Consider the following 22,028-nt stretch of genomic DNA (forward strand, 5'->3'; position numbering starts at 1 on the left):
ATTTTATAAAAATCTATATAAATAGATATTTTTGTTATGTTATTTAATTTGTATTTTTATTATCTAATATATTATTAGATATATGGACTTAACTTTTTAAAATTTTTACATTAAGTGTTTTCATATCTTATGACTTAATATGTATTCTTTTGACATGAATATTCAAATAGAATGCGTGTCGCTTAAAAATTAACATGGATAGCAAAAACAAAATTCGCAAAAATAAGATATCTGCAAATAATTTTATAAAAAAGTATATATAAAAGTATGTAAAATAATTGACACAAAAAAATTATTGGTGAGCATTTTATATTGTGTTTAAATTTATGTAAAAGTACACATTAATCAAATGCAATTCGTGAATTTATGTGACACTTATAAAATAAATTGTCAGGAATATTGAAAATCTATTAAAGTTATTAATTGAGTGTATAATTTATAATGAAACATTTTTTATTGATAATTTATGTTTCAATTAATAAACTATAGTATGAGTTTCAAATTAATATGATACTAAATTTATGTTGTATTATATAAATGATATATATTTATATTTTAATTTGAAACTTAAATTATAATTAATTAATTGACACATAAATATTATGTATATATAAATATATACATAATTATATAACAACTTAAGTTTGTTAATGTAATATCAGAGCGTATATGGTTAGCAAGTAGCAACTCTGTTTAAGAATGAGGTTAACACTTTTTCTCGGTTACTTCTTTAATTATTCATTTTGTTTTTCACTTTGCAGTTGAACAGTTGTCATCTATTCGTGTCCATTAGAATATTTTTGTAAAGCATAAAATAATTAATGACTTAATTAAATAAAAGATCGTGACATAGAGAATCAAAGCATTTTTTAGTTTAAGTAAAATGACGTCGAGAGGGGGTGCTATATTCTCTATATTTTTAATACTTTTAACATTTGTTTTTTGTGCGGAAAAAGAATATTTTGAAAGTAAGTGTGAAACAAATAATTTGTTCTAATTAAGTTTATAATAATACTAAATTTCGTAAGTGAAAACTTAAAAATGCTATTGTGCACACAATCGAAAATCTAGAAAAGTTTAAATACCACCATAAGAAGACATAAAAAACGACGTAGATGAAAATTATTAACGCTAGCAAACCCTAAATGGAATATTTATGGTCATCGTATATTTATAGATGTTTTTTTGCAAGAAATTTGTAAATAAAAATGGTTTAAATACGTAGTGGATAAATTACCTTTCGGGTCATATATTGAAACTGACAAAGTGTATTTAGATATAATAAATTAAAAAATATAACATGAATTCAGTACGGTTCAACATATGCAAGGACATAAGTCTAAATAAAATTATCTAAAAAATTAATGAAATTATATATTCAATTTTAATTGTCATTAAGGTTACTTGGAATTACCTGACGACAATAAATAAATTAAAGATACCCATTTCTATGGTCACGTTTGTTTTTTAAATAGAGTTCTCATTAAATATTTAATTTTATTGAAGTAATTTATTAAAACGCCAAGAGCATAGTAGAATAAACTGTCGCTTAAGTTCCAAATTCCCAATAAATTTGTTTTTAAAATTGGAAATGCAAAGGTTTTCTACATAAATTCACAAGCATCAGGGCATTTTTCCTCTCTAATTCTCATAATTCTGATGATGCCATTTGCATTGCTTTTGTTATCAGTTTTATATTTAATTATTTTCATTTTTTCTATGGCGAATGCGGTTTTGTTTTATTCATATTACAATTCATATTTCTCACTATATATTGTCATTACCGAGCATAAATAAATGAACAACATATAAAAAAAATATCCACTTATTTATCTGCATTAACTCTCTAAATGTTATGCTGTTTTGCATTGGTAAATCTGAGGTAGGTTTTTCAATCGAAATGCCCCTTAAGTGCAATTTTCATTTTTCATTGGTAAATCTAGTTATTTTACCAGAGTAACAAGATTATCCTGAAATTAACAGCTGTTTTATGTGACTTGCCAAGTAAAGTGTGAATTGATTCGATATATGGATTTATACGTAAATGTATGCTAATACGGCTAAAAAAAGGTAAAATTTCTTTAAAAATATTCGATTGGACAACAAAATTTGGCAGATCAAGAGTAAATCTTGGTTGAATCCAGATTTACCAATGGAAAACGCCATTAGTATTATACAAGAGTAGTTCAACTTTTAACTGTAAAGCTAACGTAGAAACAATATATTTATAAAAATGGTTTATTAACATCACTTCCATATTTTCTCCATGCTTGTTCGTGATGTAAGCATTGACGATGTCATATATTCAAAGCATTGCAAACAGTTACTTCAATTTTTGTAAAAAGGCGTCCATCTAAAACATTAGATACAACATATGCTCAGGTATTTTTAGCAAGCCATTATCAAATTACAATTTATAAATCTGGACCTATTCCGTAATATTTTCATCTAAATTGTTTTCCTTTATCATAAGTGTAATTTTTTAATAGAATAATTCAGTTTTTGTGTATAATTTTCCGATATTTAGTGTATAACAAATTTTTCAGGAAAATACTGAAATTATATCTAAATATAGTGCGCTTATATTTCATTTTAATGTAAAAGAAGGTATTAAACTACAGGTTATACATATGTTGATTTTGATTTGACAGCACTGTTTCAGTGACATATGTCAAAAAAAACTCACTCAGAATATCCTTTGTTTAATGTAAGTCTTAGGGACATGTTATGATTGCAGTCACGTCAGGCATTTGTTATTTTCAACGCAAAATAAAATTTGGCATTGACAGCTAACTTCATTTTGCATTGAACGCAGCAATTACAGCGTGGCGTTACTGCAATCATAATATGACATATACATTTGACAGATTGCAACAGTGATGCCAGTGTCTCGCTTAGCGAATATAGGCTAGCACACATTTTTTGCTATACATGCGAACTACCGAAAACGCCTAGTATTGTTTAACAATTAATTTACTATAAGAATTGTGATGATATTTCGAATAAAAATTTGTTTATTTAGGCTCAGTTTGCGCCTTTGAATATAACAACGAAGGAAATTATCACATCTGGGACAGTGAAATTTCACACGTTTGGGGATCGTATTTTTTGTAACAATAGCGACGATGTAAGTCAAATAGTTAATTCTTATTCTTACAGCTCAATGAAAAAACTATAGATGTGAATATGAACCATATGTGGTTTAAACGAGATGATGCTATAAGTGTCACAGTTCGTTTGGGCTTTGTTATACGAAAAATTTCCCGAATGTGTGTGTGACTTGCGAAAGCTAACGTTTTGGTGATGTGAATTGGGCACCAACATCATGCGTTTCGTCACCATTGAACTTTTTTATAGCCTTATACAAAGAATTGTATTTATGTTTGCAATCGCAAATCACTCAAGTCTTGAGTTATTGCTATTTAGGATGTTAAAAAGCCATCGCAATTTTTTTCAGTGCGATAACATATGATATTGTAATGTTATATTTCACACCTTATAGCATGATTTAAACAATATATTGAAATAGAAATTTGATTCAAATCTCAATCCTAAGTTTGTTACATTTACGAACCATACAATGGATAATCCTGTTTTAGGTAATAGACTTTATTATTAATTTCAAATTCAGCAAATAATAACGATTATTGATATTATTAATACGCTGTCGTTATGTACTAATAATTAAAATGGCACTTTATTATATTTTGTTATATTGAAACTCTTATTGAGGATCTAAATTGTAGAAATTTTGAATGTTATACTATACTAACTTACTTTTGTTTAGCCAGATGAATATTCGTAGCATGTATCGCGCCATTTTTCTCAAATCATTAAACTCCTTTTTGTTTACATGTAATACGATGAATTATCGATCAGGGGGAAAACAAAACTTTTCGTATAAACACTCAGAAAAAATTCATATGGAATGATGATAAGTAAACAAGAATGTTATGAGAAATAGATAAAGCTATATAAATTTTTATGTTTACAAGACAGAATCTATAAGTCTAATCAGTGCTGTTAAACTGACAGAAGCTAGTACTTTGACTACTGCAAATACAATATGAACTCCCTTGACATCTGAACTTAAAGCAGAAATCAGTTATAAATAAATTTGATATTAGCAATTACACCTCAATACCTCAATTTGATGATATACTTTGATGATACACTTATTGCCCATGTATAGGGTTGTGAGATGATAATGGTATTGCAAATGTGTACGGACGTGTATCTTGTTTTTATTTAATTGTTTTTCTGTGACTTCCAGCAGTACAAGTTCACTTTAAATACCTGTTCAGTTTTGATAAATTTGAGATAAAATATAAGCAAACAATTGCGTTGCTTTAAAAACAATCATGAATTTTTAAAAATTTTATCTTATCTACAACAAATAATTTTGCGCAGATATATTGATTTATGCTTATACATTTGATTGCAATTTCTTGTAGTATAAAAATGAATTAGAATTTTAACAATTCGGGCTTGTCAAATTTTTTTAAACGCCGTTTAACATACAAAACCATTATTTAACCATAACGTAGTATTAATATAAGTGAATTTCAAAACAAATGTGATGTAATTTTTTTTCTATGTATAATACATATTAATAGTCTGTTTCTTCAAATTTAAGATGCTAATAGACAGATTAGACCTCAAAATGAGGATTAAGAGATATATGAATCAGCTCGTATATTAACGTACGTAATACTCTAAACGATATTGTGTGGTATCAGAACAAGAATAGTAAGTGTTAGGAAGATTGGGTGTTTAAAAAAATTGTATCTTCTAATATTAAGTATAAAAATAAAAACTATGGTCCTTACTGCAGTCAGAATAAAAAGTATTCTCCTGTTGTAAATAGTATCACTGTGAATAAAGTATGTATTATTGATGCTGGTAAAGCTACGCTTTCTTTATAGTGACAAAGAAGCGATATTTAAATTTTTTAGAGAATTTTCGAGTAGCAAAGAAAGAAAGAAAGGACAAACACAAAAATTTTATTGAAATTTGGCTGACCACACAACGCTGTTTCGAGTATTGCCAAGTACTCATCATCAGTGGTCTTAGAAAATATTCGAATTTCTTTTTAATTAGTTTATAGTAAATAATTTGTTTGGACTGCAAGTGACAGGCTTCGAACTCGTGCCTGTCAAATTAGAAGCGATGACTAATCGTGTTTATCCACAAGTAGCCAAGGCTGTACAAACTTTCTATGCTCAAGTTCCAGGTTTTGTTGTCACTTATTTTTTTTTTATTTTAATTAGTGACACCAACCAAAGCACTTGCCGTGCTTTAAATCAGAACGAGATTATAAACTACAGCTTTATTTGGAAACACAAGTTCAACGAATTGAAAGTTAATTTTTTAAGTTCGCCTATATTTTTATTTTCAATGCTATACTTTTTGTAGAGACATCTGTTATGCATATTGTCTACTTACTATATGTAAAGCGGCCATTCTGGTGCTTATTACAAAGAAGCTACGCTATGTTACTCTACAGACTCGCTTTCGCGATTAGGAAAAGTATGTATTATTGTTGCTGGTAAAGCTATACCCCTATGAATATGTATAATGTTTTGTAGGTTTTGAGCTTTTGGTTCATTTGGGCTCTTAATTTTACTTAAAAGAAGTGATCAGTCAAATAAATTCAGTAACCACCAAAAAAAAATTTTAATAGTCAAAAACCTGCTCAGATTTTTTTATTAGGAAACCTCGAGAAAATCTTCCAACAATATACTTTGTTTTCGAATTTTTCGTAGTATATAAGAAAAATGTTTCATAAATAAGTATAGTTTTAATTGTTTTGTGGCCTCAAAAATGGTAGCTGTTAGCAGAGTTAGCAAATTAGTTATCTTAGTTGAATAGAAAACCTTGCTAAAGATTTATGAATATTGTAGCTTCTATAAATAATGCTTACAAGGAGATATTCGTCTATGCCAATTTCGATATCCAAATGACCTGATACGATATTATATAGAGCTCCTATTTTCAGTCTGTGGAATAAATTGCATATGTCGCATTTGACATATATGAGACCTTCAGAAGGGACCTCATTAAACTATTTTTCGAATTTCTTAATTTGGGTTATCTTATACAAAAAGTAAAAACGCAAATTTCTTAAGGCAAAATCGTAATAAATTATCTTACTGCACCTATGGTAAATGCCCAGTATTAATTACTATAATAAAAATTAGTGTTATTAACAAAACAGTCAATTTTCAGATTGATCAGATAATTTGAACAGCTCAACTCAATGTTTATTGAAATTGGCTTTTGACACAAATTTTAACTTGTTATATATTATAGTCTTACACTTCTTAAAATATTTTATTCAATACTTTTTTTATGAGTAATATATCTTGTAAGCTGATTTTTGCAGCAGTTAAGGGTGTCATTGGGAACCAAATATTAGGAATTCTCCGAAACACGTGTAGAGATACACAAAAAAAAACTTTCGAAATAAAAGTTAGTATATTTTAAAAAGCAAAAATAAGCGCATTTAAACAATTTCGAAGTAACGATTCAAAAATTAAAACAAAAATAAACCAAATAAGAATTTTTATAAACATAAAGATATGAACACAAAGAATCCTTATTCTTCTTCTTAGTTTAAGATTAATTCGACACATTGCTTATTGATATTTAAGAAAAATTCTGTCATCTATATAAGCAGTACAATGATGATATAAAACATTTTGTTTCTTGTAATGTTGTCTTTTCCTTTATGTGTAATCTTTCTACTAATTTAGAAATCATATATTTTCGTTGGAATTCACATCATACTATTTTCTTGTGGATATTGATTTAATAATAATAATATAAAGGAAAAAGTTATAATTGCAATTTGTACCAATAATGTGTTCTGCTGTCTCTATCAATATTTCAACTGTATTATGTGTACATCAGTTTTTGCTTAACTGCCTCTTAGATAGGGGTATTGCCCATTAAGTTTTGCTATCTCTGTTTCTTTTCCATTGCCTTAGTTCTAATTTTCGCCAGTTACATACCCTTCTGGTTAATAAAATAAACAATTTCATGTTTGTAAACCTACAAAAAATTTGTTGAACTTAAATTTCCTGATTCTTATACGTCTGAAAAAATCTCGTTTTCGACTAGTCTATTTGATAAACATTTAACATTTAAAATCGTGTATCTTGTTTTTTGTTTAACTGTTTAAAAAATAAACTAGTACACCTAACCGAAAACCAATTTTTTGTATTCGTTTGCCACAAAATAAATCATCTCCAATTCTGACAGTCGTCGCGACTAGAATTCATGAATTGGGTTTCTGATTTTTTTAAAAATCCATACTTGGATTTTAGTTTCTATTTTTTGTATCCAAAGTTTATAGTTCATCTGTAAGAGTAAAAATTTTTGTCAAATAAAAGAAATATTCGCTATAAAAGGATATTATAGAAGAAGCCGGTGTGCTCCGAAAAACATTCCAAAAAGGAAAGATAACACTGTGATATCACTTAACCCCTCAATAAAGTCATCAATGACGTATGCGGAGTTGCAGAATCAAGAAGCTCCTCTCAACAACTCCCCACCATACTACATCCACCGGCTGCCCAATTAGAAAAGTTAATGGAAAACTTCCAGGCACAGCTGAACACGATTATGAAGAATATGATGCAGGGCATGCTACAAAGCCTACTGCCAACTTTAGCTTCACAATGAACACTCCATCATATCGCTTGAAAATTGTGACTTGGAAAGTTGTGACAAACAAGAAACACGAGGTTACACAATTTCTTCATGATTTCGAAATAGACATTATAGGCCTGCAAGAGACTTTCCTTAAACCCTCAATGCAGCATAAAATCTTTAACTACATCATTCACAGATCAGACAGGGTCTCAAGAAGAGGAGGGGGCACTGATATCCTTATAAGGAGAAACATCAAACACCATCTTAGAATTAATAATCTGCAAACACTCGAAGCTATTTCAGTGGAAGTAGAATGCCCAACGGGTAATATCATTTTTACCTCAGCTGCTAGGGGGACCTAGCAACACTGATCAGTAACAACTTACCCACATTCCTTGCTGGAGATTTGAATGATTATCACAGAAACTGGGGTGATAGAAGTACGAATAGGGCCGGAAGGGAAATTGTCCAGTTTGTTAATGACTATATGCTCCAACTCCATACGCTTAAAGAGCCACCTCATTACCGCAGCGGAGCAGGCCATATAATAGAACTTGTCCATCCTAGATTATACCGTGCTTATGGAAGTTTTGGATGAGCTGGACTCCGATCATAAACCGATTGTATTCATTCTTGAAAACTGCCCCATAAATATTATGACCCTTACGTTTTCTACCACCGACTGGAATGCGTTTAAGAACTTGATAGACACTAGCTGCATCAATAACCATTCAGAAACCTCAGAAGAATTGGATAACTGTATACAGAACCTGACTCATCTATTAAAACAGGTTTTGGATAGCTGCTCCACCCTCAAAGATAGAAAACCATGCCGTTATTTTAACTTTCCGCAGCATATTAAAAACATGATTAGAAATCGAAATAGAGTCCGGAAATTTGCTCATATAACGGGTGACCCGAAGAGCAGAAGAGAGGCCAATCGTCTTTCAAATGAAATCAGGAAATGGATCTGTGCTTTTAAAAATGTGAAATAGGGTGAATTTTTGATAGGTTTTGAAACAGGGGATAAAACTTTCTGGGCCATGAATAAGCACTTCAAGCTGAAACGTAAATCATTAATACCACCCATTAGATTAAGTGGCTTCACGCAATATACTCTCTTACGAACAATTTGGCTTTAGGAATGACCTGTCCACGGAGCTTCAACTGGCTAGAATGACCCAAATGATCCAAACAGCCCTTATTAGAAGAGAGTCAACTGGAATGATCATTTTTGATATTTCTAAAGCTTTTGACAAGGTCTGGCATGATGGTCTGATAGTAATAATGTCTCATCTAGATATTCCAGGCAGATTAACTAAGACCATCGGCAGCTTCCTACGGAAGGTCCTTTCGCACGAAAATCAACAGCGCTCTCTCGTTAGTCCGATCTATAGACGCGGGGATTCCTCCGGGATGTCCACTTTCCCCCCCTCTCTACAACATTTATACATCTGATATTCCAGTGTTAGGTCCCCCAACTCTGGCGTTATATGCTGACGATACGTGTATGCTATGCTCAAATAAATGTGCTCTCAATATAACTAACACACTTCAAGAACATATAAACCTCGTGCATGTCGTGCTTTTTCGTTCGTTAATGCAAAGCTTTGACAAGGTCTGCATGATGGTCTGATAGTAATATTCTCATCTAAAAAATACCAGGCAGATTAATAAAATCGCAGCTTCCTCGAAGGTCTTCGCACGAAAATCAACAGCGGCTTCGTTAGTCCGATCTATAGACGCGGGATCTCGGATGTCACTTTCCCCCTCTCTACAACATTTATAAGCTGATATTCCAGTGTTAGGTCCCCAATCTGGGTTATATGCTGACGATACGTGTATGCCATGCACAAATAAATGTGCTCTAATAAACACACTTCAAAAACATATAAAACTCAATCCTGGAGTATTCCAGAATGAAAATAGAAATAAATATGAAAAAGCGATGCTCTGTTATAAGCGTAGTGGAACAGAAATCCGTCAAGAGTGAGAGTGGGTGATATGGTGATAAACTGGGACGATACCGTTAAATATCTCGGCATCACGTTGGACAAACGATTCGCATGGCTTAAACATGTTAAACTGAAAAGAATTAGCCAAAATTCTTCATCACCTCCAATAGTTATTCAGAAATGAAAATCTCAATGCTAAGAACAGGAAACTGATATATAACCAAATAATTCGTCCGACACTTCTATATAGTTGTGTAGCGTTTAGCAAAGTTTTAAACACTACTATTCGCCAGCAAGAAATTGCACAAAGCCAGGCTCTGAGAAGACTTCAAAGTTCCATGGTACATTAGGACGAATGACATCCTCAGGGACATCAAGATTAATCCCATCAAAAAATACATAAAGCATAGGTCCCTGAAATTATTTGAGAAAACTGACAGACTTACCAACACCGCGTTATCAAATCTCAAAATGGTTACAGGCTCCTCGGGGAGGTATGCAGATCTGAGGTCAATTATTGCTTAGTCTGATGCAGTGATAAACAATAATTTAGTCAAGATGTAAAGAGAGGTTTTAAAAATACCTAGAGTTAAGAAAGAGTAAAAGTGCTTAAGTGCACTGGCTCAAAACAGCTTCGACATAATAATATAAAGGGAATGTTTTGGAGATCTTGAAACAATGCAATTAGAACGGGATTAAAGAAATATATTGAAAAACGCGTAATACGTTTGTAAAAATAAACAATGTGGCTTGATGCGTTAGCTTTTTAATAAATATTGGGTGATATTGGTAAGTATCCGCATTTTTCTGTCACTAGATGGTGTTAATACCCATATATCTGCCCACACTAATACGATTGTGTTAAACGAATACACGTTTTAAATGATAACATTTCAGGCTTCATTTGTTTATGAAGACAAAAAAGTTAGATTGATTTCAAAATTAGTGCAGTATATGAAGAAATATGCTATGTGATGGCTTATTACTATAAAAAGGTGAAACTGTCACTAATAAATCCGATGAAATTTTACATCTGGTGGGGCAGGACCGACACGCAAGTTGTCAGCAAAGAACGAAACTACTAAACATCAACCACATAATAGCTTGAAATCATTTAAAAAGTGCAGAATACGCAAAAAGTTGCGATACGTATCGCAGAGCCGCTGTAAATTACAAGACCAACATAAAAGATCATAAATGATAATATCCAATATATAATTGATTAAAAATATTGATTTTCAATATAGGAAATTTGTATTCAAAAGTGTGTAAAAAGTGGTGGAAATTTTCATTCAAAAATCTAACAAAAATCGTGGATACTTTTTTATATCACTCAACATAAGTAAATTTTCTTCCTTGTAAAATCAAATGCATTTTATTTGTATTGTCATAAAATATGTAGTGGAATAGGCATTGGCAGTAAATCACTGTGAAGTCAAAACCAGACCATACTATTTGTTAGTAAACTTCGTCAAAGCAAAGAAAAGCAAATGAAAGCAAATTTGAATATTTAGGTCAATTTGCAATTGAAGTGAGTAATAAACACGAAATTGTATAATTTGGTTCGAATTACCTTATATTGTCTTGGGACCTACTAAAAATCTATTGAACTTGCGTTAATAGAAATAAAAGGCAATTAACACGGAGATCAATTGGAATGCTGACATTCTAGTGATGTTATAAATTTTAGTTTAAAATATTGAAACTATTTATATCTATTTACAAAAATAATAGTAGTTCTTACTAAATTTGGAAGATGTACAATGAAAAATATTTTTTAAACATACAATCAATGCACAATTCTTGAGCATCGTGGGGACACTTTAATTGTTATCTAAAACCATGCTGGTGAAACAGGTCTTTAAATCCAGCTTTCGTCGCCGACATTACTTACTTTAACAGCGGAATATTTTTACAAGCCTCATTAATGCCGAACATTATGTGTAAGCTCAACAGTACAAGTTTAATGAAAAGTAAAGCCATTTAGCAAAAGTCTGCTGAACTGCTTTTCAAATCATAAATTTGAGCCATCATCATTATACCTCCCAGATTAGTAGGAAACTACAGTGTTAAGCTTTAAATTTATAAGTATACACCTTTTGACGAATGGATCGAGACGCTTAGTGCGCGGTGTATAATTTTTAAATAACAATGACAATACATATTTAACGATAAGGAAATATATACGAATATTGATTATAATTAAGGACTATGTGAAGGAATCTTGTTACCTTATTGTGTCGGTACATCAAAACTGCTTAAATTAGTAGACGATGTCATGTGGAGTACAGATGCGATTTAGTACGCATCATTTTTGGAGTTCCTCAAGGGTTGATTTATCTGATTAACTAATGGATTTTACTAAAAGCTACGGAAACCACACAGCAAAGTCGTATGGTGATGACTTGGTAATGTATGCATTCTATTTTTCCAGTTTATTTTTTTTTGCCTACTTTGTCTTAATCTGTTGTATCCAATACAACTTTTCGTCGAAATTCGGGCACACTCTTGATGAGATAATTAAAATTGTACATCCAAATAATGCAAATGTTTTTGAGTAATAAATGAATACTTTAAAAATTTGCACATGAATGCAAAGGACTTAAGCCGACACAAAATTGAGTTTACAAACTTCTTTCCTCAAAAAAGAGTTGATGTTTCGATTTTACTGAAACACATTTCAAACATTTCTTTTTAACACAAGGTGACAACTTTATAGACGTCTCAGGTTGTTTCACTTTCACTTAAATCAAACTGCAGTCCTTTTAGGAGTCTATCTGTTCTGCATATGAAGAACATAATTAGCTCATGACATAACGAAGCATTATTTGAACTGAATACTCTTCTATTCTTATTAATAAGCTAATAAACATCATAAAATCTTTGATATCCGCTAAGATAAACTACGGATTTCCAATCGAAGGCTAGGCTGCAGATATCCACCTTAAACGGTGACACTCGGTTCGTCGAAACATAAATTCGCGCCCAACATCACCAGTTAACCAAAAAAAATTTTTCAAAGAAATATGTTTTGAAGGATACCTAAATTTTTTTAAGTATATTTATAAAAATAAAATATATTTGTTTTAAAATAAAAAGCAGAGTGTAAGAATTATTTTAGCGCGGAAAAATAAATGCCACATGATAACATTATTTCTGAAAAATATAATATAAAGCAAATTTAATAATTATTCTTTGAGTTTTAATTTAAAACGCTTATATATGCATGTAAAACATCCATAATATTAAGGATAAAACTTGTTAAATTGGTAACTATATACTTAAATATAAATTTAAGCAACTTTTAGTTGCTGCTTTTTCTCTTAAAAATTATTGAAATAACTGTTATTTTTGGTCTCTGATCAAAAGCAAAATAAATATCATATAGTTTGCTAAGAGGATTTTTTGAACTTTTGTTGGTTTTCATGTCAGTTTCAATATAGGCCTTGATAGATGGAATTGTGATCTGTATTAAGTACTATAAGTAGTTTAATGAAAAATCATAGATTTAGGTAGTCAATAGTACCAGCTTTCGCCCGATTATAGGTTTAGAAACCACAAAGCATTATGACTATTCAAATCACCCAACACTTAAGATGAAACCTCATTTAGAAGATAGAAGATTATTAGGGTGTACTGAGGTAGGTAGCTACAGTAAAAAGCCATCTGATCATTTGTAATTTCTATATAACTTTGATTGCTACCTATCTCAACACTTTTAACGGAATTACCTCAAAATATTTGTAATTATACGGGGTTAAAGAAAACTCAATACATGACGATGGTCCAGCAGAAAAAAACTCATTTAGTTAAACAAATTTTATATATTTTTTTTTTCAACATGAAAATGTCATTGAAACATCAATTCCCAATATGCTGATAGCACGATTTTACTTTGAAACTCTTGCTTGGGACAAAAGTCTATAAAAATAAAACAATTTTTGTTAAATGACTTTTTGATTTACTATATTTACTATATTTAAATGTTTATCTTAGTAAACTCAAGATGTTAGCGACATTGTCTATTTATTATTCTAAATAAATATTAACATCATTTAAGTTTTATATTTTTTTTGGCATTATTTTTAAAATTTTGTTTACCCAAGCCAGTCAAAATAATTTATGTATATTGAATATTTATAAGTATTCATTTTAAAAATTTAAAAATTTAAAAATTTAAAAATCATTTAATTCGATTCTATTTGCAGGAGAACGATATGATTTGGTTTTAGGTTTAACGAATACAGACACCCTTCCAAATATAATTAAATTAAGACAAAAGCGGCAATCACCGACAGACTTAAAAAATCAATATGAAAGTCTTCCGCAAAATGCGACAGATGCAAAGCAAATTTTACCACCGAAAACGTTGCAAGCAGGACAAACAAACATATCAGTAACAGAAACATCAATTGTAGTGCCTTACAACTCTAGTACTCGGCCAATGCTAGGTGTAAATGGTACGGGACAACGCAAGGATGTAGTAGATAAACAAACGAAACAAACAATTATATCCGATCCTGAACTGCACACAAATCAAAATACTAACGAAGAAACTGCCAAAAAACAAAATCAATTTCCAAAGAAAGTACTTGGTGCAATATCTGGAGTACAATCCGGCAGCACTGAAACTGTGGACGATAAGTGGGTAAATAAAGTTGATGTGGCGGAAAATGACACGCTCACCGAAATTACAAATCAAAATTTCACAGTTAGCAGTAAAACGGTTAGTTATTTACACGATGGAAATATTTTTAGTGATCATATTCTTAATAAAAAGCAATTATTTTATTTGCAGGATCATCATAATTACTACAACAGCACAATCTTCGTAAATAAAGCAGAAGCAGATCGATTATGGACGAATTTTCAAAATATCAAACATAACTCTATGCTTTCACAGTCACATCGAAGAGCAATGGTACAAAAAGTTTTCTTTTAAAGGTTTATTTTTAGAAATTTCACTTTATTATATTAGATAATATTGTAGATCTGTAAATCAAAGATTTAAAAGTTGTACGTTATAATATAATAATAGTAAATATGAATGCGTAAAAAAAAATATATTTCATATATAAATTACAAAACAAAACCATTTGATGACGAAATTATTGTGAATATTGAATATGTGTAATCCCTGATAAGTTTAACAAATAATTATTCAAATTACTATAAAAGAATTATTTCAATGCATTTTAAATTTGTTTCCGCATTCAATATTTGAAAGAAAATTTTTAAAGTTACATTTTAATTTATTTATTTCTTTACTGCTGTTTTTGCAGACCATTGAGTTAAGTTTTGATTTTCCATTCTATGGACACCCGATTAGAAATGTAACTGTCGCCACAGGAGGATTTCTCTACACTGGCGACTACGTCCATGCTTGGTTAGCGGCAACTCAATATATAGCACCTCTAATGGCCAATTTTGACACCAGCCTTTCAAATTCATCTTTTGTGCGCTTCGACGATAATGGTAAAACATTAAAAAAAATATAATTTTCCTTTTTATACTCATAAATTTCGACTTATAATAGGAACTGCATTCACAGTTGTTTGGGAGAACGTTACTCTACAAGACAAACAAGAAGTTGGTAATTTCACATTTAGCGCAACGCTTCATAAAAATGGTGATATAGTGTTTGCTTATTTCAATGTGCCGATTCTAATAGAATCAATACAAGACGATAAGCATCCCGTGAAAGTAGGTTTGTCCGATGCGTATATTATCGATAAAGTTATTTACTGTAAGTCCATATGTGTAATATTTTGAATTTGATTTCTATTATCAATAATTTGATTATATAGTCACTCGTCGAAAAACGATTTACGAATATCACCGAGTAAATTTTGCTCATGAAGATATTACAAATTCGACAATTATACACCTAACAGCTTTACCAACCTGCCTCGATTACACTGATTGCATTTCTTGTATTAATCATAAGACTCAATTTGATGTAAGTAATAAAATTGGCTTAGATCTAAACTCATAAATAAATATATTATACATTCTAAAGTGTTCTTGGTGCCCAGCGTTGAATAGGTGTTCCACTGGAACCGAAAGAAAGAAACAGGATTGGCTACAAAAAAGTATGATAAAAAGATTACTGCACAGTTTTACATAACAAAGTTGTTTATTTATTTCTGGTTAGATTGTGAACGCACACAAATATCAGACACTTCTTTATGTCCAGCATTAGGCCAAAAGGGAAACAATGCCAACAATAGCAATAACAATTCCACAGACTCAAATACAAATAGTAATAGTAATCAAACAGATTCCTTACATCCATTGTATCCCTATGAGTCTGGTAATACAACAACAACGCCGACCAACACGGGGACACTCAACAAAGCAGCACTAGAGCACACTCCAGAGAAGCAAAAAAGTGCAGGAGTGGTTTTAGGATTTTTAACACCAGTTTGTTTAATATTGGTGATAGCGTTATGGGTGTTATATGCTTATAGAAACCCTCATACTAAAAGCGGTCAATTGTTAATACAGGTACGTTTTTTAGAATTATGTATGTACTGCACATTTTCGTGTTTATATTTTTTTAATACAAAAAAAATTTCATTTAACTTTTATGCAGTCCAAGAATTTGCATCAGGTTTGTACTGCGATAAATAAAAATAATTTTTTATTTCATACCACTTGAGTTATTTTAATTGCAATTAGAGAAAAATTAGAGAAAAATGATACTTATATTCTTTTACCATATATACAATTAAACTTTTTTTTCATTTGGTTTTTATTGAATACAGTACCGACCAAGTCAATGGTCTTGGCGACGCGGGGAAGCTCGATATACAGCTGCTACAATACATATGTGAATAACCTATTTTTACACTGTGGAAAAGATGCCCCGACTTATAAATGTTTTTATGTTTTCTTTGTTTTATATTGTTTAATTGATAGCAAGTGCATAAATTTTATTGTAATTATCTCAGTATCCTAATTAAACAAGGAAGCGATAAATATCATAGTTTATGATATTTAATATTTTTTAAATTTTTGTATTAATGAATTTATATTAATAGAATTATATTTTGAGTTATTGTAACGAGTCTACAGAGTAGTGGTTTACGCGCCCTACTCTAATATTAAAATGGAGGATATGATTCCCATTACGGTTTCTGGTAATTTTATATTTTAAATTTCTATCCACACACCAGATTAATTGTATATTAAATATGTTTCAGCCTATACCTTTCCTAATTAAATTATTGATTATTTTACGTCTAACTTTTGTGATTGTTATTATTTTTGCTGAATTTTTAAATAAATTTCTTTACTGTAATTTTACTCAATACAAATAAAAAAATATTTTGAAAATTAATATTTATTACTAAAAGAATAAGTATTGTTAAACAACTTAATGAAAATGATTTTAAACTGATAGCTCTAATTGGGAAAGATAAGATACACTATAAAACTATTCAAGTTTGAATCTGGTTTTAACAACAAGCAAAGTGAGTATAAGAATTATAAGTGTAAAGATGTTTGGCCATGTTTACACGTAATAAATCAGATTTTTTGCGTCGATATGTGACAATGGATCCATCACTTCACTCCGGAATCAAAACGATCATCATCTGAGTGGACTGCAACCGCTGAACCACGTCCGAAGTGTCCGAAGGCACAACAGTCAGCTGGGAAGGTTAAGGCTTCAGTATTTTTGGATGCACATGGTATAATCTTCATTATCATTAACTATCTCGAAAAGGGAAAAACCATCAATAGTAAGTACTACTCGGCATTACTGGATCGTTTAAAGGCAGAAATTGTGAAAAAACGACCGCATATGGCGAAGAAAAAAATTTTGTTTCATCAAGGCAATGCACCGTGTCACAAATTAATAAAAACGATGGCAAAATTGCACGAATTACACTTCGAATTGCTCCCTCATCCACCGTATAGTCCAGATCTGACCCCCAGCGCCTACTGGCTATTCGCTGATCTCAAAAAAATGCTCGCCGATGAGAAATTCATCTCAAATGAAGAAGTAATTGCTGCAACTAAAGCCTATTTTGAGGTAAAAGACAAATCCTTCTACAAGCATGGCATCGAGAACTTAGAGAAGCGTTGTAATGATTGTATTGTTCTTCAAGGAGATTATATTGATGAGTAAATCGATTTTTGGCAGAAAAAATTTGTTTTTCTTAGTTGGTCACCCGTATTATTGACTGATGTGTTATCAAAAAATTAAGATTATGAATTTGAACCGCCGGCACCACAAATGCAATTTATTACTCTCCGGTTCAGCCTTTGAAGCAATGCTCAAACAATTAACGTAAATAATCCGTAAAAACAACGTAATTTTGTGGACTTCAAGCCTGATTCAATATTTAATTGCTGACTTAATAAGATCAAAACGGAATTGGTACCTTGCATATATCTGAAACCAATTTGTCTTCTTAAAACTGTTTTCGAATTAATGGATACAAATTTTACAATACTAAACAAACCTACCGTAAAACGTGTAACAGCACTAGGGTTCTTCCTAAAAACATAATAGAACATTACGGATTCCAAAAACACTGTTAAATATATTTATAATCTACTTTTATTCTATTATTTCTTGACCACCCAAGATCGTATTTTCAGCAATCAACTTTCCGCCTTGATTTACAGTCAGTACTTTTTAATAATCTTGGTTTTAAAGTACTAGTTGCCGGTGGTTTTAATGCTAAATACATTTGACGGTTAATTGTATGTAGCAGTAAAAAATCAATTCTCAATTTAACTAATAAAATTGATGAAGTATTTGATTAATTGAGTAAGGCAACTGCGGTGAATCTTTTTGATTTCATTCTTGCAGGTCATTTAATAATAGCTAATAGAGATAATGATTAAACCTTCTTGGCCTTCAGCAGAACGAATGTTTTTGATCTCACCTTGATTTGTGAAAACTTCTCACATATGTTAACCAACTGGTCTGTTTCATAAGACGACAGGAACTTAACATTCACTATTGACCTATTGATGATGTACTCGAATGTTATTAGATCACCTAAGCCAATTAAGAAAATATGGACTAACTGGACCACTTTAAACATCAGCTTACAACTAATTTCTCTTGCCATTCGTAGCTGTTCCGATATCGATGATATGACTAATTTATTAATCGCAGTTCTTACGTTTTCTGCGTACGCGGCCCGAAAGGTCTCCAAGCTTCGGTAAAACTCAAACGTTTATTGTGAAACCCAGCAATTGGAGTTATTGTTTAAACTTTCAGGAAATTGTATAACAGGGTGATAACTTCAAGTGATGGGTGTTCGTATAAATGGAAACAAAAAGTGTTAAAATATGCCATCAGGTGGGAAAACAGGTCATCTTGGAAGCAGCTCTATAGCAACATAGTGATATTCGTTGAGACCACTCAAGTGTGCGATTCATACATTTGAACTATAGACATCTCCAAGTTTAGACGGTATGATTTCTGTTGACATTTAACAGAGACGGCTTCTTATCCTACCGTGGTTATTAAACAGATACAATCTTTGATTCAAATTGACTGAAATCTGTAAACGCTAGTAAACTGATTTTATTAGTTGCCCTCCAGACCTTTGGATTCATGTTATGGTTTTTGCAATTTGACATAATCATAGTTATTTTGAATCACATGGGAATGAGAGTTTTTTCCCTTTTTCCAATAATGCTATTCTTATTCATATGGGAATGGGAGTTTTGCTCCCTATTCCCAAAATCCTTATTCTGAATCATATGGAAATGGAAGTTTTTATTATTATTTGTACCTACTCTGAATCGCATGGGACAGGGAGTTTCTCCCTTTTCCCCATTTTGCTATTCTGAATTATATGGGAATGATAATTTTGTTCCCTATTCCCAATTTTGATATTCTGAATCATATAGGAATGGGATTTTTTTCCCAATTTTGCACAAAATCTTTTCCAAGCAAATTGTTTGGAAGACAAGTTAAAAAAGTATTAAAAAGAGTTTAATTTAATATGTAAATAACTTATAATGATGAAATTTTTGAATATATTTTAATAAAATTATTATAATAAATGTAATATTTTTAAATTTTTATTTGTTTATTTTATCCACACGGGTTGATAAGTTTTTCGAATATATTTTTATAAAATTATTAGAATAAATTTAATATAACTAAATTTTTATTTAATATATTTTCTTAAAATTATTATTTTAATAAAATTATTATAATGAATTTAATATATTTAAATTTTTATTTATTTATTTTATCCACTAGTGTTTTTTTCCACAAATTAAAGCATTAACTATTGTTATTTAAAACAATAAATAATGAAAGAAATCCAAATTCTGAAATGAATGGGATTCCTAGAATAAGATTAAAATATAAACATTGCTTCTTTTTTATTGTGACATATACACAATCATAAACTATTATTACAGTTTATTAATTTAAGGGCATTTCTATCTTAATTATAAAAATAAATACGAATTTTGGAGAGGAACTCAAATTTTAGTTAAAAATTTTATTAAAACTTTGTTTTATTGTATATAAGAAAAGAATAAATTATATACATATTTAAAGAATAAAATAAATAAATAAAATAAAAATTTTCTATTATAATATTAATTTTCTATTATTTGTCAAGTATATATATGTTAATTACTATATTATAAAAAAAATATTACAAATTTATTGAAAGAATACAAAATATGACAAAAACAAATACTACATCATTTTTTGACTGTCAAGTAATTGTTTACACAACTTGTATTTTTCCATTATTTTGAATTATTTAAACGATGTGCGATAAATTTACAGTAATTGGCACCTTGCGTTGATTCTAAAACGTTGTAAATTTACCGCACATCGTTTAAATAATTCAAAATAAAATTTTTGCCCAAACATGGGGATTTTACCGTGGTCCCAAGATTACTTCAAAACTATGATAGGTAGAAAGCTGAATTTTGGTGTCCGGAAAACTTACGTTATTATCTAGATTTCAACATTTTTTTAAGGTTTTCCGCCCACTGCCACACCCACCCCCCATACAAAATTTTCATATTCAATCATTTATTATCGTTAAAAATACTTTTTGCACTTATTGGACTACATATATACGTGACTTACATAGCAACACAACTCTATGCAAAAAATGGGCGTGATCCGCTCATTAGTTCCTAAGTTATTTGCAGTTTATACAACTTTAGCGAAATTATGATTTCGTAAAAATTTAACCAACTTTAAACCCTTATAGCTTTTTTACTATTTATTCAAAAATGATCATTTTTAATTTTTTTTTAAAGCTTACGATATTGTTATTCATTATGTGTAAAAAAAATTTCAATTTTAATTATCAATAAAATTTTATTAGCGAAATTGCACAAAAAGTCAGCATTTTTTTCATGGCCATTTTCACTTCTATCGGCGATACCCAAAAAATGTATCCGAGTTTTTTCATGAAATTTTTCCTATTAATAGCCAAATAGTTACACTTTACAATAAAACAAAAATTGGCCTGCGCACTCTATGTTTTACACCTATTTCAGGCCTCAGAATCCAGCGAAAAATTACGAAAAATATTACCTTCAATAAACCCCATTTATTTCAACAACAAATTCAATGAGTAATAACAAAAAGACATTTATAATTTTATAAATATTTAATTTATTTATATTTCAAATTTCAACTAAATCGGTTGAAGAATAACGAAGTTATAACACATTATGTTCAGATTTGCTCACATCTTTTTTCTCTTCATTTAGTTTTAATTCCTTGAAGATCTACTAGTTTTTTTACACAGTTAGGTATAGCTCTGGTAGGGATTCTAGCTTTTTCCCAAAATATAATACACTCCCGAATGACAAGATTAGCGCTTTCACTAACAGTCAATTTCACCTCGCGAATGTTAAAAAAAAGTACTGCAAGAACTTGACGATTAGACGGTAACTTTGCGCCTGTTATTGAATAATTTACGTCACCAACTAAGAAAACACATTTATTATTGCTTCTTAATTCCACTGCCATCTTTTAAATGTAAAACAATACGTGTTAATCGCGAGAATAATTGAGAACAAATGACAAATGACATGGATTAGCAACATTTTATCACATTACTGACATTCTTCACTAATAAACATTCTGTAGCTTTGCTACAATATTATATTTGGATAAAGGATAGGTCTTCAAAAAAATAGGTCTTTAAAGCAGCAATCGAATGAAGACCTAAGAAAATTTTATCTTCATTAGCAATTAAGTTTATTGGCCGAAATCCGTTACACACACAAACAGTTAAATAAATGCCAACGTGGACAACATGAATCTAGTTATTAGACGAAGATAAAGGAATGAAGGAATCAATGATGGCACCAGTATTTTAATACGCTTTAGGGACATGCAAATTATTAAGAGCAGATAAAATGTAGATAGGTGTATTGAAATTCGTTCTAAACCGTACT

At 30.3% G+C, this 22,028-nt stretch overlaps 1 protein-coding gene across 2 annotated transcripts; it reads left to right on the forward strand.

Annotated features, from left to right (window-relative positions):
- The first annotated feature begins 747 nt into the window (after positions 1-747).
- On the forward strand, positions 748-16,925 carry LOC119681738 (plexin domain-containing protein 2-like). Of its 2 annotated transcripts, XM_038095012.1 has the most exons (10): positions 748-968; positions 13,820-14,337; positions 14,410-14,532; positions 14,894-15,086; positions 15,148-15,357; positions 15,419-15,570; positions 15,631-15,703; positions 15,766-16,118; positions 16,207-16,224; positions 16,379-16,925. In XM_038095012.1, exons 1-10 carry the CDS (start codon positions 884-886, stop codon positions 16,445-16,447), a joined length of 1,794 nt encoding a protein of 597 aa, XP_037950940.1. In that variant the 5' UTR covers positions 748-883; the 3' UTR covers positions 16,448-16,925. The 2 variants fall into 2 exon arrangements, with proteins under 2 accessions (XP_037950940.1, XP_037950948.1); XM_038095020.1 differs by lacking the exon at positions 16,207-16,224 and having other exon boundaries at positions 16,379-16,828.
- Positions 16,926-22,028: the final 5,103 nt, after the last annotated feature.

The sequence above is a fragment of the Teleopsis dalmanni genome, chromosome 1, assembly GCF_002237135.1.
Source record: "Teleopsis dalmanni isolate 2A chromosome 1, ASM223713v2, whole genome shotgun sequence".
Taxonomy (NCBI): Eukaryota; Metazoa; Arthropoda; class Insecta; order Diptera; family Diopsidae; genus Teleopsis; species Teleopsis dalmanni.